The sequence below is a fragment of the Uranotaenia lowii genome, chromosome 2 (genome assembly GCF_029784155.1).
Source record: "Uranotaenia lowii strain MFRU-FL chromosome 2, ASM2978415v1, whole genome shotgun sequence".
NCBI classification, from domain to species: Eukaryota; Metazoa; Arthropoda; class Insecta; order Diptera; family Culicidae; genus Uranotaenia; species Uranotaenia lowii.
The window spans coordinates 328,526,573-328,543,898 of NC_073692.1; the positions used below are offsets into that span (position 1 = coordinate 328,526,573).

General features: G+C 33.2%; 1 protein-coding gene across 1 annotated transcript in view; it reads left to right on the top strand.

Annotated features, from left to right (window-relative positions):
- Positions 1–15,936, top strand: part of LOC129742954 (uncharacterized) — a 48,076-nt gene extending 32,140 nt beyond the window's left edge. Inside the window, exons 2-3 of the mRNA XM_055734897.1 lie at positions 14,246–15,531; positions 15,580–15,936. Of these exons, the coding sequence (XP_055590872.1) occupies positions 14,246–15,531; positions 15,580–15,936 (1,643 nt within the window). The remainder of the gene's footprint in view (positions 1–14,245; positions 15,532–15,579) is intronic.
- The last annotated feature ends 1,390 nt before the right edge of the window (positions 15,937–17,326 follow it).

Consider the following 17,326-nt stretch of genomic DNA (forward strand, 5'->3'; position numbering starts at 1 on the left):
CGGTTCCAACGGTTCGTACGGTTCCTACGGTTCGAACCGTTCCTACGGTTCGCTACGGTTCGTACGGTTTCTACGGTTCGCTACGGTTCGTACGGTTTCTACGGTTCGCTTCGGTTCGTTCGGTTCCTACGGTTCGCTATGGTTCTTACGGTTCGCTACGGTTCGTACGGTTCCTGCGGTTCCCGGGGGATGGTTCCCTAACCGTATGAACTGTGGGAACCGTAGGATCCGTATTAACCGCAGGAACCGTACGAACCATAGGGAACCAATCAATCCGTGCAAACCGTAGGAACCGTACGAACCGTTCGATCCGTAAGAGTCGTAAGATTTGTAGCAACCGTAGAAACCGTATGAACTGTTAAAGTGTACACTTTATCGAGATTTCTGAGAATATTTTGAAATAAAATTTACCTTTCACGAAACTAGTATTGGAATATACCGAAAAAATATTTCGAGTAATGAAACTAACAGTAAATCATTGCCCTTGGATGTCCTTTCACTAATGTTCTTTTATCAAAATAATATTTTTCTATATGAAAAGTTTCAAACGGAATTAAAATTCACACTAACAAGAAAGGTTAAAACATATCTATTAGGAGGTATACCAATGTAAGAAGAAGTAGAAAGCTTCTTCTATGAAAATTTGCTTAGCAACATAACATGCTCCAAAGTGTGGAAAGGTAAAACTCAACTATAGGAAAAAGTAATCTTCATAATGAAATGAATCTTAATGTTAATTATATCCTTCTTGAGACAATACCAGAAGTATTCAAAGCTTTTAACTTTTTACAAAAATTGGTAAAGATCTAGCATCAACCCTTCATAACGATCCTGAATCTGATATGTTTTCCTTTACTAATCGTGTCTCTAACTTCATTTTTCTATATCCGGAAACACAAAACGAAGTGGTTTTAATTATTTATTCTCTTAAAAACAATAAATGCTGTGACCACGATCAAATCCCTTCTTTCTAGAGTGGTCTAACCGGTTTTACCGAAACCGGTAAAACCGGTTAAACCGTCCATTTTCCAATACCGGAAATACCGACTTTTGGGACGGTAAAAAACCGAGATTTCCGGTAAATTTTTCATCAACTTTTCATCATCTTTTCATCAACGGCACTGTAATAAAATTGACACAGCTAAATGTTTTTTTTAACAAATATGTATGAGTACTAATACTTATATTTTATTCAATCAGTTTCAAACTCTAAGCTTAATAAACCTCGCTACAAGGTTTAAGTATGTGAGATATGATTGTTGCTAAAACTTGCCGATGTACTTTTTGAATGAAAGATAGAGTGGCGTTTAAAAAAGCATTGACAAGCTGCCATCTCTCACTCAGATGAAATATTTTCATGAAACTTTACACACTTCAGTTCAGCTATCGAATTAACGCTTCACAACATTTTAAGACTGTACACATGAACAATGACTGAAAAAAGAAACAGCTACAAGAAATTTAAGATTGGTTGATTATTATATCACAGTAGTTTTCATTGAAAAACTGGAATTTAGTCAAAAGATGCGAACATGTTTTATCTATAAACAGGCCAAGTTTTTCAAAATTGTTCTAAACGGTGAAGGGCTTTCAAAAATTAAAAACCAAAAATGTTGATTACAAAATTCCTGCTTTGTTTTAAAAATTAAAAATTTTAATAGAGCCAGCATTTAAACACATGTTGAAACATTTGTATAAAATTTCTCTATCAATATTTCCAGGTTAATTGATGAAACTCTGTTGTTTTATTTTTAATGCTGTTGAAGCATTTTCTTTTTCCGACAAAGCAGTAAAAAGTTGTTATAAATTTGCAACAGTTTTATAGCAACAATGAGCGTATGGATAAGATCCAAACAACTTTATTTATTGCTGAATTTTGACTGATTTTTTAAAAGATTTTCTTTTTTATTTGTTTGTTTTAATTTAGGAAAGGCAAACATAATGCTATCACGACCTAGGTTGCGAGGAAAACATCCGTATTTAAGACAACAATAATCTATAATTTTGTGAGTCAACCAAACACTTTGTGACAGTGTTTGAGTTTTGTTTGGTAATTGATTAAGTAATTTTTTAACGGAAAATCTTTTTGTATATCAAATTTCGTATCATTTTCATGAAAGACTATTAAAACTTTTACTAAATCTGTAAAATCTATTCTTCAATACTGTTTTACAGAGTTTAGGACAAAAATTGGTCGCAAAATATATGATACTTCTATTATTTCTGCATCCTCAATGTGAAATTAAAATAATAATAAAATGACGATGATAAATATCATGATTATCATGAGGGTGATGATAGATTTATTACAAAGTGATAATTTAAAGGCTTAATTCAATATTTTTCAATTGAAAATGTTGCAAATTCTATTGTGTTATAACTTCTGCGCATTTTATGCCATTACTACTGCAATTAGACGAAACCTTTTCATGAATTCGATATACTATGAAAAATACCGGTTTTACCGGTTTTATCGGTTTTTAAAATTCCAAATACCGAAATACCGGATTTTAAAAAAAAACCGGTAAATCCAACCACCCTACTTCTTTCTTGTGAAAAGAAAACTGCGATGATTTCTCTCGAATTCTTTGTCAATGCTTAACAAAATCATAGACTGGAATGTATCCTGACTTTCTCAAAAAATTTAAAATTGTACCAATTTTCAAGTCAGGAGACAGTCTTGATAGTATTTTCAGGTTGTACTCCATTCTCCCGAAAACCATTGCCCAGAATGAAAAATCACCAGAATTTCAATCACCAGAAATCCACTTCCCCGGAATTTTTTTTCCCAGGATGCACCATTTGCAATTTAAATAGATTTATTCCACAAAAATTAGGATCCCATAATTGAGATGATACGGATTTTTTTATCCAGGGAAATGGCCTAGGCTTATTGTTAAGCAAATATTAGAAGATCTTACAGTTCTTTTGAGATATTTCAATGCAAATCTTCTCACTTTAAATTTTCCGAAAACTTCTTCTTCTTCTTCTTCTATTTTCCAGGATTTCCAGGTTTTATGTGACCATTCCCCGTAATTTGATTTGGTTATATATTTGTCTGTTTTAAATCATTTGAATCAGTTTGATTCTATTTAGAAGTTTTGCCTTATTTAGAGATGATTGATTCATAAATTTAAAAAAGAAGCCAACTAGCTGGAAAATGTTACTTAAACTTCCATTAAAAAAGTTTGATTCCCATTGCCATCACTTGAAATAATTTGGAATTGTTGTATTAAAGCCACACCATTACGTAACCAACACCTCCAACTAATTAGCGACCAATGAGAGAGTTGTTGCTTGCTGCACGTTTGAGGTTTCCGAGCATTCTGGATCGATCCTCCCCCTGCTTTATGACCATGGTTGGCTGATTTTTACGTTTTACAGTCAAGTCAAAACGAAACTAACGCCCGCCCAAAATTGACCAACCATATCCAACAACTGCTGAGTTGAGTGTGTGGAATGAATTGGCCAAATGGCGGCGGCGTTTTTCCCCTCGGCCACAAGTCAAAACGTTTCCGGTGTTTTTAATTTAACTCCGCCTGGAGAGGATCATTTGGAATTTGACTCATATAACCATTTCCATTTTCTACTATTTATAAGAAAAACTAATATGCAAATAATCACAGATTTTTAAAATGAGCAATTCTTACGAATTAAATGAAACATGAAAAGCTCATATGAAATAATATCAAAAGAAAGCTCACAAAACCAAAATGAGCAATAAGATTATCTATTAATGATTAAAATTCACCATTTGTCCTATGCAAATCCTCTAATAATGAGCTAATTAGCATGGCATTTTCATTTCCTGTGCCAAGCAACAGTAAGTAAATTTTGGCGACAAGTCCCTGTGACTGTGGAGAATTACCTATTCCTAGTTAGCTTCCTTTTCCTAAAACCTGAAGGATATAATACTAGAAAAGAAACCTAGCCACAAAACCGAAAACATAGAATAAGTAACGTTTTGTTTGGCGGAATTAATTCCTAAAAACCTCATTTGCCTGCCCAAAATTCTTCAGCTGAGAAGCGGAAGGGGCAGATTCGAATATGGAAAACAATACTCGAGCTAACTTCCTGATAATGAGCAGTGAAATTCAGCTACGGTACCCGAGGGCATCGAAAAATAACAATTAGGATAATTTTTCGGTTGACCTTCCTAGCCCACAAAATGCATGAGAAGCAAACTTTTTTACCTGTTCCTGATAATGGGCACCATCTGGACGGGTTCGGGATCATTGTCCCTGGAACCGCATTATTTTTTGTACTGGTTAAGCGGATTAAGCTTGTAGTTTTCTTCGAACATCCGGTCACAAAACATAATTCGGAAATAATCCTTTCGTAACGAACTGGCTACCTGAATTTGCAAACCCTTGCTAAATTACGAGCAAAACCGTATGGTGTTTCAATGTAAAAAGCGTGTTTCCGCTCCGTTTTGATTCCAAAAAATAGTTTTTTAGTTTCAATAAAACACTGGCAGTAGAAAAATTTTGGATTTAGCATTGTTTTCTGAAAATTGGACAATAAAAGAATCATGCAACAATGTTTAAAATTAATTTGGAATTTCAGATTTGAAGAAGATAATTGGAAATATGATTCGAACAAATACACCTTTGAAACCAAAATAAAAGTTATAACAACGTTTACAGAAAGTAAGAGGAAAACGTGGTCTGCCTGGATATGAAAATATGAATAAAACGTCCAAATTCAGAATTGCGATGATCATTTCACAGATCAACTTTTTGTTTGTTTGTAAAGTGTCATTTCTAAGAGGGATAAATTACTAAATTTTCTCAAATTCAATTTAATTTCCATTCCAAAGTGATGCAAAGTGAAACTAAATTTTGCCAAATTATCATAGGTATGTTTACATCTTGTTGCCTACAAAAAAGAAAAATGTCGGAGAACCATTCAACCCTCATCCACTCTTGATTGTCAATATGACACTTTCATAAGTTTGGCGGCTTGTAACTTTATTCGCTTGCATCCAAATAAAACAATTTCATCTGGGACCCTTAATGAGTTCTTGATATCCATAATTTTGCATCATTACTTTTTTATGGACGCAGCCTGAAAACGCAGGAAAAAAACTCTCTGGAGTGTCAAAATGGAAACTCTTCACTTAAAACCGCTATATGTTTATCAGACATTTTTCACCTACAACAATTAAATTGTCTGTTTTTCAAAGTCTTAGAAAAAAATCCATACTTCGGAGAAAGGCTGTATATCTGCTACAAAATACTCAACAAAAATTCCACTTAGTGTCAAATCATCAATTTTCAAGAACATCATAATGTAAAAAAGTGGTATGAAAACCGTACTTTTCATTTTATGAACCGTTAAAATTGTTAAAGTCACACCTGATAAATTTTTAAAAGAGGATTGGAAAGTAGAAATAATTTGGCACATTTTTACAACTTTGGGTTGTCAAAATACGTAACACAGAATTTTTGACCGGTAGCTGGTTTTGGAACTTATTATCGATTTGCAATTTTTTCAGTTTTTCTTGCACTAAAATACCACTTTCCACTTCATTGATTGAAAGTGCCGTTTTACACTACTTTTTAACGTTATTTGTGGTCATGATCTTAATAAATCAAAAAACAATATATTCTTATGTGCAACGTATAGCTTCGAACTTCAGCTCTCTTGGACACAAAGCGAATTTGGACCATTTCGTCCAGTTTTTTGGAAGCATGTTTTTAGGACTTTTTTTCTAAAACTTTGAATAATGGAAAACTAAAGTGTCGTAGCTGATTTTTGACTGAAAAACAAAGTTGTGTTCCATCACGAGGTTTCCAATCCTACATATTTCGTAAAAATCGGTTAAGAAACAAAAGAGATATAGTGGTTTTGAGCGAAGAGTGTTAACTTAACACTTAAGTTCTGATTAGGGAGTTTTTGTTTCAAGAATTTTACAAGAATTCTTTGAGACCCTCCCAAGATTTTTTTTTTATTTGAATGCACCTGAATAAAGTAACAAGCTGCCAAACATCCAATTCTGTGGATTTACACTCAAGAGCAGATTAAGGTTAATGAATTTTATGCTTGGAAAATTTTGATGCTTGAAAAATTGAACTTAAGCTTTCCAGATAATAGCTGAACACGTCTCCTTTTCACCATGACCTATGGCAGAATCGATGGTTTTAAAAACACCAGCGTATCTAAATAAAAAAAACTCCTAACTTTTAAAAATAAGCATTTCACCAGGTGAACTAACTGAAAATGGTTAAAATGTTTTAATCAGTGAACTTACAATATTTAGACTTATACCTATTTTACGCGCTTATAATTTGAACTAGAGAATATGTCGTACGGAGAAATGCATATACAGTAAGCGAAATAAAAATAGAACCACTATGTGTTTTGCGTGTTAAAATATGAATGATTGAAAATTTCGAAAATTTTCATCCACAGTTTGTTCTGAATTACTTAACGGATAAACCAAGCATAAGTTTACTTTTTTTGGACGTAGCAATTGGCATTGGGGATCAAAAATGTGAAGAAAGGGTGCGAAATAAGAATAGCACCACTTGAGTTTTTCAACAAAAACAAGATTATTTTTAAAAATTTACTGTGTAAAAGTGAATAATAACGCGTCTACGATTTATTTGAACAGATAACTGCATTTTAAGACGTTTTCTAGAGTTCCAAAGGTTTTCAAAGGTTTTAAAAGGGGGTTTTAAGAGATGCTCCTCTAGCGTTAAGGAATTTTATATTTGAGCTGTAATTATTAACCAAACTACTTTTTTCTTCATTAAAATGACGTGAAATGATGAAACAAACATTCGGGATTATTTTTGGATCAGAAAAAATAGGTTGGAAATCAAAAACCTTGATTTAATTCAGTAAATCACTCTTTTTCCAGTTTCAAGTCGTAGATGGCAGCACTATCTTGCAGTTAAAACCAAATGTAGTCTCAATATTGATTTTCCAGGTTTATTCAGACCCATATTCATCATTTTCAGATATTTTCCCATTACAGTTTTTTGGAAGTTCACGCTGCAGAAAGTTTTTCCGGATTTGCAAAAGAACCACCAGCACAAAAATGTACAATCGCCAAAATTCCTGCTCATCTCAACTTCCGATTCAATTTCAAATCATACCAATAATACTGCTAGCGTAGGGTTACCATACGTACTCTTTTAAGAGTACATGTACTCTTTTTCGATCGAGAAATGAGCGTACTCTTCTTTTTGTGAAATCTTGCGGTTTGTACTCTTTTTTTTCTGTTGAAAGGAATTTTATCAAAGAAACGAACTTATTTCTTCCAGTTCTTAAGTTTGTGTTTCTATATGTACCAGAAGTCCGAAAGAAATGCAACACTTTATGCATTCATGGCTCGGTACTTCAGGTTTCTCTATTTTGTTGAGTTTTCCAAACAATATATTAAAATAAGAAGCATAACAAATCGATTAAAATCTGAATTTTTCGTTACAAACAAGTTTTCTGTTTCATTAGCAAAACTTTTCTATAAGTAAAACACAACAATTTCGAAAGTTTCAAACCCACTTTTGACAAAAGCTTCTCCCAGTCGTCGAAAAAAACTGTGCAGGCAATCAGCGCCTTTGAATATGCAATTAGCGCCCAAACAGTTGGCAGAGAGCACAACAGCAATTTGAACTCTTTTTGAAATGCAACGTGTTCTCATGTTAACGATGTTCTGATCTCTATCTTTTCGAATAATCCGACGACCCTTTTATTTTTCACTAAAAATCTGCAAGAAAATGAACAAATACTAAAAACGACAACTTTCAATTTGTAAAACTATGTTTTGCCGTTATTGCCAGGTAAGTTTTATAACTAGCAACTAATTGTCACCTTTTTCCTGTTTTTTTCCCGTTTCTCCTAAATATTTTGAAAAATGATTTCAACGTACTCTTTTTGGCGTTGAAGGATATGGTAACCCTATGCTAGCGGTCTGGTCCATCAAGCTCCATCAAGCTTCATCGCAAAATATAACTTTATTCTTATAATCGGTCCAAAAAATCACTTTTAGTGATCTTGATGCAATTTATTTTTTTTTGGATTTAGTGATCTTAGAATTTCCAAAGCGTTTACACGGTACATGTATTTATTTCTTGACCAAAATCATCCAGCGCTCCCTAATTAATCGCGGTATATTCGAAAATTTGCATGAATTTGGTTAAATGGCAGAAAGTGCTGCCATCTATGACTTAAAACTAGAGAAATAGTGTTTGTCTATTACAAAACATTAGTATTTTTGAATTCCTACCTACTTTTTGGATTCAAACTCAGCGTCAAATCTATGTTTCATTATTTTGCATCATACTTATGAATGTTAATGAAAAAATCAAGCAGTTTGATAAAGTTTTATAGCTTAAATATCAAATCTCTTAAAACCTCCTTTTAATACCTTTGAAAACCTTTGGAATTCTGGAAAACTCCTAAAATGCAGAAGTTATCTATTCAAATAACTCGTGGAAGCATTATTATTTACTTTTACACAGTAAATTTTTAAAAATAATCTTGTTTTTATTGAAAAACTCAAGTGGTGCTATCCTTATTTCGCACCCTTTTTTCACATTTTTGATCCTCAACGCCAATTGCTACGTCCAAAAAAAGTAAACTTATGCTTGGTTTATCCGTTAAGTAATTCAGAACAAACTATGGAAGAGAATTTTTGAAATTTTCAATCATTCATATTCAAACAAGCAAAACACATAGTGGTGCCATTCTTATTTTGCTCACTGTATTTATTCTGCTTTTTGTATGCCAAATACACTAGACCAAAGTCATGAAAAGTTAAACATTTTGATGTTGAATTTAAAAAAAATATATATATATGTTTATGGCTAATGCATTTGAACTTTCAATTAATTTGCTTCTCTGTCTTTTTTCACTATCTTCAACATAAAGCAGCAAAAATTACGAAAAATCAAAAGATCGATCTTTCAGATATGAATCCTTTGATTCGATTTTTGAGGTGAACCGATCCTGAAACAATTCAGCTGAATCGATCTAGGGAATCTATATTTTAAGAATATTGAACTATCCTAATAGAGAGCCGAATATCGGTGTTTCTAAGCTAACATTTCATCACGGTTCTTAATGTGGGAATTTAATTAGAAAAATCAACATCTTTAGTGTTAAAAATAATTTATTGCATTTTCTTCCCATTCCACCATATTAACGAGTCTTTAGCTGTGACATATTCAAAACGAAATAGTTTGAATTTCTGTCTCTGTAAGTCCCAATCACAGACATATTTTTTTTTATATTGTGACAGATTTCGTATACGGTCTGTACCTTGATCTGGTTTTGTAAGTTTAATTTGAGTTTGTTTGGTCATGGCTTTTTGGAACGAAAAAAAGGAATACCTCTTTCTAAAGCAACCTCGATATAACGTAACCCAATATAAAGCAACTTTTGCCTCTATATAACGTAACTTTTAAAAATGTTTCTAATTGGAATAAATATGTTTAATTTCAATACTTTTTTGTCATAAAAATATAATAATATTGTTCATGAGCCATGCGGTAAATTCTCAGAGGCATAAAGAGCGAATAAGCGCAGGCGTTGAAAATGTTACTCCAGTATGTACTTCAGTATTGTGATAGTCGCTTTTGTGCTTTTGAAAATCCAGACCAAGAGCATGTCCATGTCTACATTTCAAAACTTATTGACTATATTTGCACCTACAGATAAGTTGCTTGAGCTGAAGTGAGGTTAGGGCATGTAGTCTTTTATTCAAATAAGTTTTTGTAATTTTTGTCATTTTTGTCATTTTTGTCATTTTTTCCATTTTTGTCATTTTTGTGATTTTTGTCATTTTTGTAACTTTTGTCATTTTTACCCCTTAAGTCACTTTTGTAACTTTTTGTCATTTTTGTCATTTTCATATTTTGTTCCTTTCATACATTTTTCAATTTTGTTATATGATTTAAATCACCGTAATTTTTTATTATTATAATTTTAATGGCATGTGCGGCGGAATGAAAACTAGAGAGAATTTATTTTATAGAAATTTGAAAGAAAAATGGATAGACAGGCATAAATGCGCCAATAAGAGAAAGCTTGATAGGTGTTGAAATTTTAAGCTAGAGGGCATGTTGATGAAAAGCTCCCATGAATTGCTCCCGCCTTTGCTCTACGCTAGCTAACTATACATGAGAAACTCAGAAAGAGCTTAGTGGTTTGAGAGCGTGTTTTTACGCACACTTCAAACGAGCAAAAACGTGACAACCCAAGAATTCGGTATCCATCTATTTAAACTAAGCGGAGAAAAATTGTCCAGTAATATAGAAATTATAGACGAATATATCGCCAAATTTACAAAAGAAGTCCAAAATTAACATTAACGATCACTATCGATGTTCCAAAGGACCATTTTAGTAGTGTTTCGATATAACGTAACGTAACTTCGATATAAAGTAACGAAATAAAAAATTTCGTTGCTTTATATCGAGGTATTACTGTACTCACAAGCCAAAGGGACTTTAATTTTGGGTTCTGATTTGTTGATTTTTAATTAAATCGATCAAAAAATTAAATTCGGAATTTTTCATGGTCAAACATGGGACAGCTCTTCTTTTATTTTATACGCATTTTACTTATTGATTTTTTTCGGTGAATGAGTCAATTTTTTTTTTAAATTAACGTTATTCGAAACGGATTACGGATGTCTTCCAGAGTAGTCCGAAACTTTACGTAAATTTAAAAATGAAAACAAAGCTTTTACTCACCGAGATACGTCAATAAGTAAAAACGGTTTAAAAAGTAACGATGATAGACTATTATTCATTTCTTTATTTTTGCACTACTGAGGTAGTCGAAATAACTGACAGTTTACTATAAGTTTCTGCACTTCTAACCGTTTATATCGTCAGAGGACGAATCGGCTACACCCAGTAAATTAGAAATAATCATGACGATCAATCTTACCCTTCAGAACTGATTCTAGACATCTCAAAGCGGGTAAATTTAAAACAGTCGTTTGCCTTCCACTTTGATTTCAAAACAAATTGAAATTAAAATGACAGCACTTTGTAAGTTCAAATATGAAGAATACCTAATTAAACGCTTACTTTCAGCTTGATTCAAGATTCATTATCAAAAAAGCTTCAAATATAAATCTTCAGGAAGCTCTGATAATATAAAAAAATATTGTTTGCTAAAATACACAAGAAAGAGATATCAGAGAAAATCTGTAATTTGAATTTTGGGAGATTTTTTTTCATGAAAAATACAGGTTTTGTAGATTAGTATTTCAGAAGGAAAAAAATTATCCATTTTCCATACAGTTTGGGGAAGTTACAGTATTTTTTTCAATCAAAAACATATGAAGTTTAAAACATCCAGAGAAGCTTAAGATATGAAGAATCTTTAGGCATTTTTAACTTTAAATTCATTAGTTTAACAATTATAACAACTGATTTTAGAAGATTTTGGCTTCCTGAATTTTATCCATCACCTCTAGTTTAGTGACATCTCGTGTGGAAGTTTTAAAATTGATCAGTTTTGGGTAAAATTGACCTTGTATTAAATACTGGTAAACTAATAAAACTACATGCAACAAAATGTCAATGAAAATTCAGGTCTAGATATTCCTGTTTTAGGGATACAACGCTTTAAAAAAACAAAATTCTATAATTTTAAGAAATGCTGAAAAATAAGTTTACAACTTTTTCTGATACTATAAAACACTATTCCATAAAGTCATTGAGTGTTTGATTTTAAAGATTTTAACTCATTTCATCACTTTGTTGATGGCTATAGAACGATTTGACTTATAGTTTTCAAAATATCAAGGATTCAATTTAGTTAAAATTTTTATTGAAATTTTATAAAAATTCTCATTTTTTTTCTCATTTATTCTTAGAAGTCAAAATTACTCGCGGTCTTCGGGAAAGTTGATCATTGAGTTTAAACCTTGATTATAAAAATATCGATAATGTCCTTAAGCAGTTCCTAAAAAGTGCACAAATTTGTTTAGTGAATTTATACCTATTTCCAAAAGTTATCTCGAAAACAAAAACTGATAAAAAAAACCAAATGCATAATTGGAATCAGTGCTCCAATATTATTCAAATATAGCTCTTATATTCTTTGTACCTCGGAAAATGTGAGTTTTGTTGCTTCGTGTTATTAATAGAATAACAGAAAATCATGCTTAAATGTTTTATTATTATTTCAGACCTAATATTCGAACCAGGATTAAATTGCTAGGTTGTACAGAAATTTGAGCTCAAATTTAATAACTTTTGTTTATGAATGAAAATGAAAGCTTGGCAATACGACTCAATGTAACAAAATAACATTTTATTCAAATTTTGTTAAAATTTTAAAAAAGTTTTCGATAGATTAATTTAAGCAAATCTTCAATTTATTTGAAGGTATTTTAAACGAACAAAAAGTAAATTGAAGACTTTTATATTTTGCGAATAACAACAAGATGTATAACTCGAATATCATTGAAATCATAAGTATAATAATATGAATTCAAGTGAATGTTGAGCCTTGTTCCATACATAAATGTTTACGATATTTTCTTCAAACGTAAATATTTTTCCGACAATTTCAACTGATAGAGTCTAATATTTAAAAAAATGCTAAGGGGATCAGTGAGCCCGGAAATCCAGCAAAAAGGAGTGGTGAGTGAAAAAAGTTTGAAAATCACTGCTTTAATGTATTACTTTTGCATCCCATTATCCAATATTTAGCACTAGCGATTTCAGATATTTTTCAGTTATGCCATCGGACTAAAGTGCTACGAAAAAGAAACTTTAACAGTATTTTTTTTGAAACATGTCAAACAGTTTATACGACCTGTTCAAAACAGAACAAAATTAATTTTTTTTTTCTCAGTTTGGTTTTGATGGTTCCCTTTGGTGTATTTGGAGACATCTGGTGGCCAGCCAAAAAAAAAAAATTGATTCAAAACGATCGTTGGTAATTTTATACCAGTATCGTGGGCTAGCTTGTACGTCTGTTCTCTGTGGATGAGTTTTTTGCTTTTATTCGGTTCTATTCTGTTCTGTTTAGTTCTGAAAAATTTGTTATTTAAGAATTTCAGTCTTGGGGCTTGATGCAATTTGATTGAATGAGTTTTGGTTTTGAGTTTTTTCTAGCTACATTTAATGGTTATGCGTTGGTTCTTCCAGTCTTCTCAAGTCAATTAAAACAATTTTTAAATGTGCTTCGTTGAATGTTTCAAATTATACAATAATAGAATTTCAAAAGCTTATGGTTTTGCAACGATGCCAATTAGCACTCTTTTCAAAGGGTTTTCAAAAAGTCGCTCAGGGGGCGTTAAGCACGAAAATTTAGCAAAAGTGGGCGGTGAAAGAAAAAAGTTAAAAAAAAACCACTGCTTTAAAGTATGGAATATTGATATAAGCCGTTTCAATCTCCAAAAATTAAAAATCATCCAGTCGAAAAACAATACCAAAATAAAAAATGGCGTTTAAAGAAGGAAGGTTCTTCCACTGTATGGATACAACATATGGAAAACCTACAACAAATTTATTTAAAATCTACGCAAGTAACACCAGAAAGCTATGTAAAATGACAGTGAGAAAAGATTTCCTTATAATCTGCAGAAAACGAGGAATCTTTCCAGCTCATATTGACTACTCACTAAAATGCATATACCCTCTCAACAGTCCATTCCAAAACAAATTGCAAAGCATAACAGAAAGATTCAAAAAAGCAATACTCAATATTGAAATTAAGCATACATTCTTCCGAATCAAACAACTGCAACATGAGTTAAAACATCAGCAACAAATGATGATGTCTGCAACCAGCAACAGTCTAGCTCAACAATTCATTACATCACAAAATAATTCTTTTCTCAACACTAAAAGCAAAGAATCTAAAAAAGTCCAAGCTAAAATCAACAGACGGCTCTTGAAATATAGCACACCAGACACAGAATCACCTACATTAAATTGTGGCGCCATACTCAACAAAAGCGATAAAATCATCCCACCGGAAGTACAAACCCTGATAAGCCTAGGACCCAAGTTTGCACTACCCATTGTAGGCGATATTCAAACACCAATTTTCCATATGATAGCAGAAATAGAAACAATATTAAACACCAAGTCCGATAAAACAATCCAGGATAAAAATCGTTGTGTCATCGTTAATAAAATCCAAAACTTCCTAAACAGCAGGCCAAAAACAAATTTCAAACAGCCTACTTCCTCTTTCTACGAAAATGCCATCAAGTGCACTAAGAAATTCATTTCTGAAAACAACGACCTCCTCATACTTCAATCAGATAAAGGAAAACGGATGGTCGTGATGAAAAAAGAGGATTACAACAACAAAATGCTAAAACTACTGGATGATCCCACTTATGAGGTTTTGAAAAAAGACCCAACCAGCAAAATAACCAAACAAACAAACGACATTATCAACAGGCTATACAAACTGAAACTCATAGACAAGAAAACCGCAACGACACTGGAAGCAAAAAACTCAATTCGCCCATGCATCTACGGTCAACCCAAGGCCCATAAACCCGACCTACCGTTACGCCCAGTTGTCCCCAACATAACAGCCCCAACATACAAACTAGCGAAATATGTATGCCAAATATTACAGTCATCTTTCAACAGCCAGTACAACATCAAAGACTCATTCCAGCTAATAAGAGTACTTCAACAGGTCAAATTACCGCCCGATTACATACTCGTATCCTTCGACGTAGTGTCACTGTTTACAAACACTCCAAAGCGATTAATAATTCATGATATCATTATGAATTGGGACACGATCGGGAAAGCAACAAACATAAACCTGGATATTTTTATCGAAATGATAGAGCTCTGCTTGGAGAGCTGCTATTTCATTTTTGGTCAAAAATTCTACCGGCAAAAAGAAGGCACAGCGATGGGTAGCCCTACTTCACCAATCTTATGCGATTTGGTGATGGAAGGCCTTCTGCGAAATTGCACCAAAAAACTCGATTTCCCAGTACCCCTGCTGATCAAATATGTTGATGACTTATTACTAGCTTTGCCCAACAACCAACTAACCCACGTACTCCAGACGTTCAACTCCTATCATCCAAAAATGCAATTTACGATGGAAACAGCCAAAAACAACAGTATCGCTTTTCTAGATACTTTCATCACCATTAATGAAGACAGGACGTTGAGCACTGAATGGTACAGCAAAGACATTTCATCAGGCCGCCTATTGAACTACCACTCATTTCACCCGATTAGCGTCAAACTAAACGTAGCCCGAAACTTCGTCAAACGAGTGATAAAGTTCGATTCAAGAAACCAAAAATCAAAACAGCATACAACCATCCATAGAATCCTGCGCCAGAACAACTATCCAAAACAACTCATCAACCGCATAATAAACCGGGAAAATCATATCCATCAACACGAACAGTCAACAACTCCAAACATCACCATCGCACAACATCCAACCGACCAGCATCCCACTGAACAGCATCCAATCGAACAGCATCCAACCCAACAGCAACCAGCCATCATACCACCCACCCAACAACAGCATAAACCAAACAACGAAGATCACCAATCAACTGCCGTATAACAACAAACACAACACCACTCCGAAAGCAATCTCCAAACCGAGCAAACAGCAACAGAATCCAGCATCAATCCTCCGCAAATCCGATATTTTCCGCTCACTTTCATCCCGAACCTATCAAGCCACATCACCAAAATCCTGAAAACCGATTACGCTGAAATTCACATCGCTAATTGCATTCCAAAGCCGCTTGGAATGTTATTGCCACGAGCCAAAGACCCGATTGCTTCATCTGAAACACCAAACATCATCTATTCCATCCCGTGTAGCAGCTGCCCAAAACAGTACATCGGTATGAGTCGTAACAACTTGAAAACAAGACTCGTTGGACACAAGTCAAGAAGTATGAACAGCTATCTACACGGGATTTCACACAAACGAACACCGAGAAAGCGAGCATGAGAGAGAACTGTACCGCTCTTCTGGCTCATATCATTGATGAAGGCCACACGATGGATCTCGAGAAAGCCAGAGTCATTGATAGAACCAGAAGATCAAGCGCTCTCCCAATCCTGGAAATGTGTCACATCTACACCAACACGAACACATTAAACTTTAGAACCGACGTAAACAACCTCAGTTCCACATATGCAAACATCCTACAATGTACAACCACACGAAAACAAAAAACAAATGTTAGTAACATAGCAATAACCAATCACGATCAAAACACTAACACACAAAATCCGAGTAGCCATTAGTAAACAAAGCGCTGCCGCACAGTTTATCTAATGGTGAAGCGTTGCGGTTCAATTTTCGACGCAGTGAGTTTAAAAAAAATAGGAAACGTTCAATTTTTCAAACTAACATATTTGATACAGTATTCACAGACAAAATTCGAACTACAATATTTAATTACCACAAAAATTAGACTAAAAACGAACCTGACAATTAGTGAGTACAAAATATGTTCACATAACACAAATTTAGACAATGTTACAAAATTACAATAAATTTACAGTTACCCACTGAAGAAGGCCACAATAAATGGCCGAAACGTTTGGACAATAATAAAAATAACTCGTTTTTATTTCCACAAATGACTGAATAAGCCGTTTCAATCTCCAAAAATTAAAAATCATGAAGTCGAAAAACAATACCATTGATATGTTATTCATCAGAAAAAAACATTTATTGGAGACAAAAAGTAGTTTTACAATTATGGTTAAATAATTGGTAAAATAGTAAATCAGAGCCTTTTGTTACGGCTTCCCATGTCATTGATCGAGCTAAATTTTGACATTGTAGAGTGTGTACCCCTCCTTTGGACCTTGAGCCCACTTTAGTCCTGAAATGCTGAAATGATTCATTGTAAATGATTCATTTTGCAACTATAGAATAAAGATACTCCTGTGCATTAGACTAGTTCACTTTTCGGTTTTTTTCGCTGATCACAACGCCACTTACAGGGTTTGATCCTCATTCATTTTCAAGTACTCTGGCCAAATTTGAGCTCATTTGAGTAAGTTTCCAGCGTGCGCTAGTAGTATTATTGAAAAAAGTCAATTTTTCTGGAAAATTTTTGTAGATGTGTTCTAGCAAGCTGTTGTTAATATAAAATGATGGTTTTATAGTGCATGGTTAGTGATATGAACACCATCCTGTATCGACCTGTTTTAGATAATTGACTAAATCAAACCGAAAATTTCAAATTTCATAAACTACCAACTTGTACAGAAAATTTACTTACAAGTTGAGAGCTTTAAAACATCCATAAATAGAAAAAATATATTTTCGATATAAACTTTACATAAAAAGATAGCCTTATTTATAACCTTTAATTTGATGTATT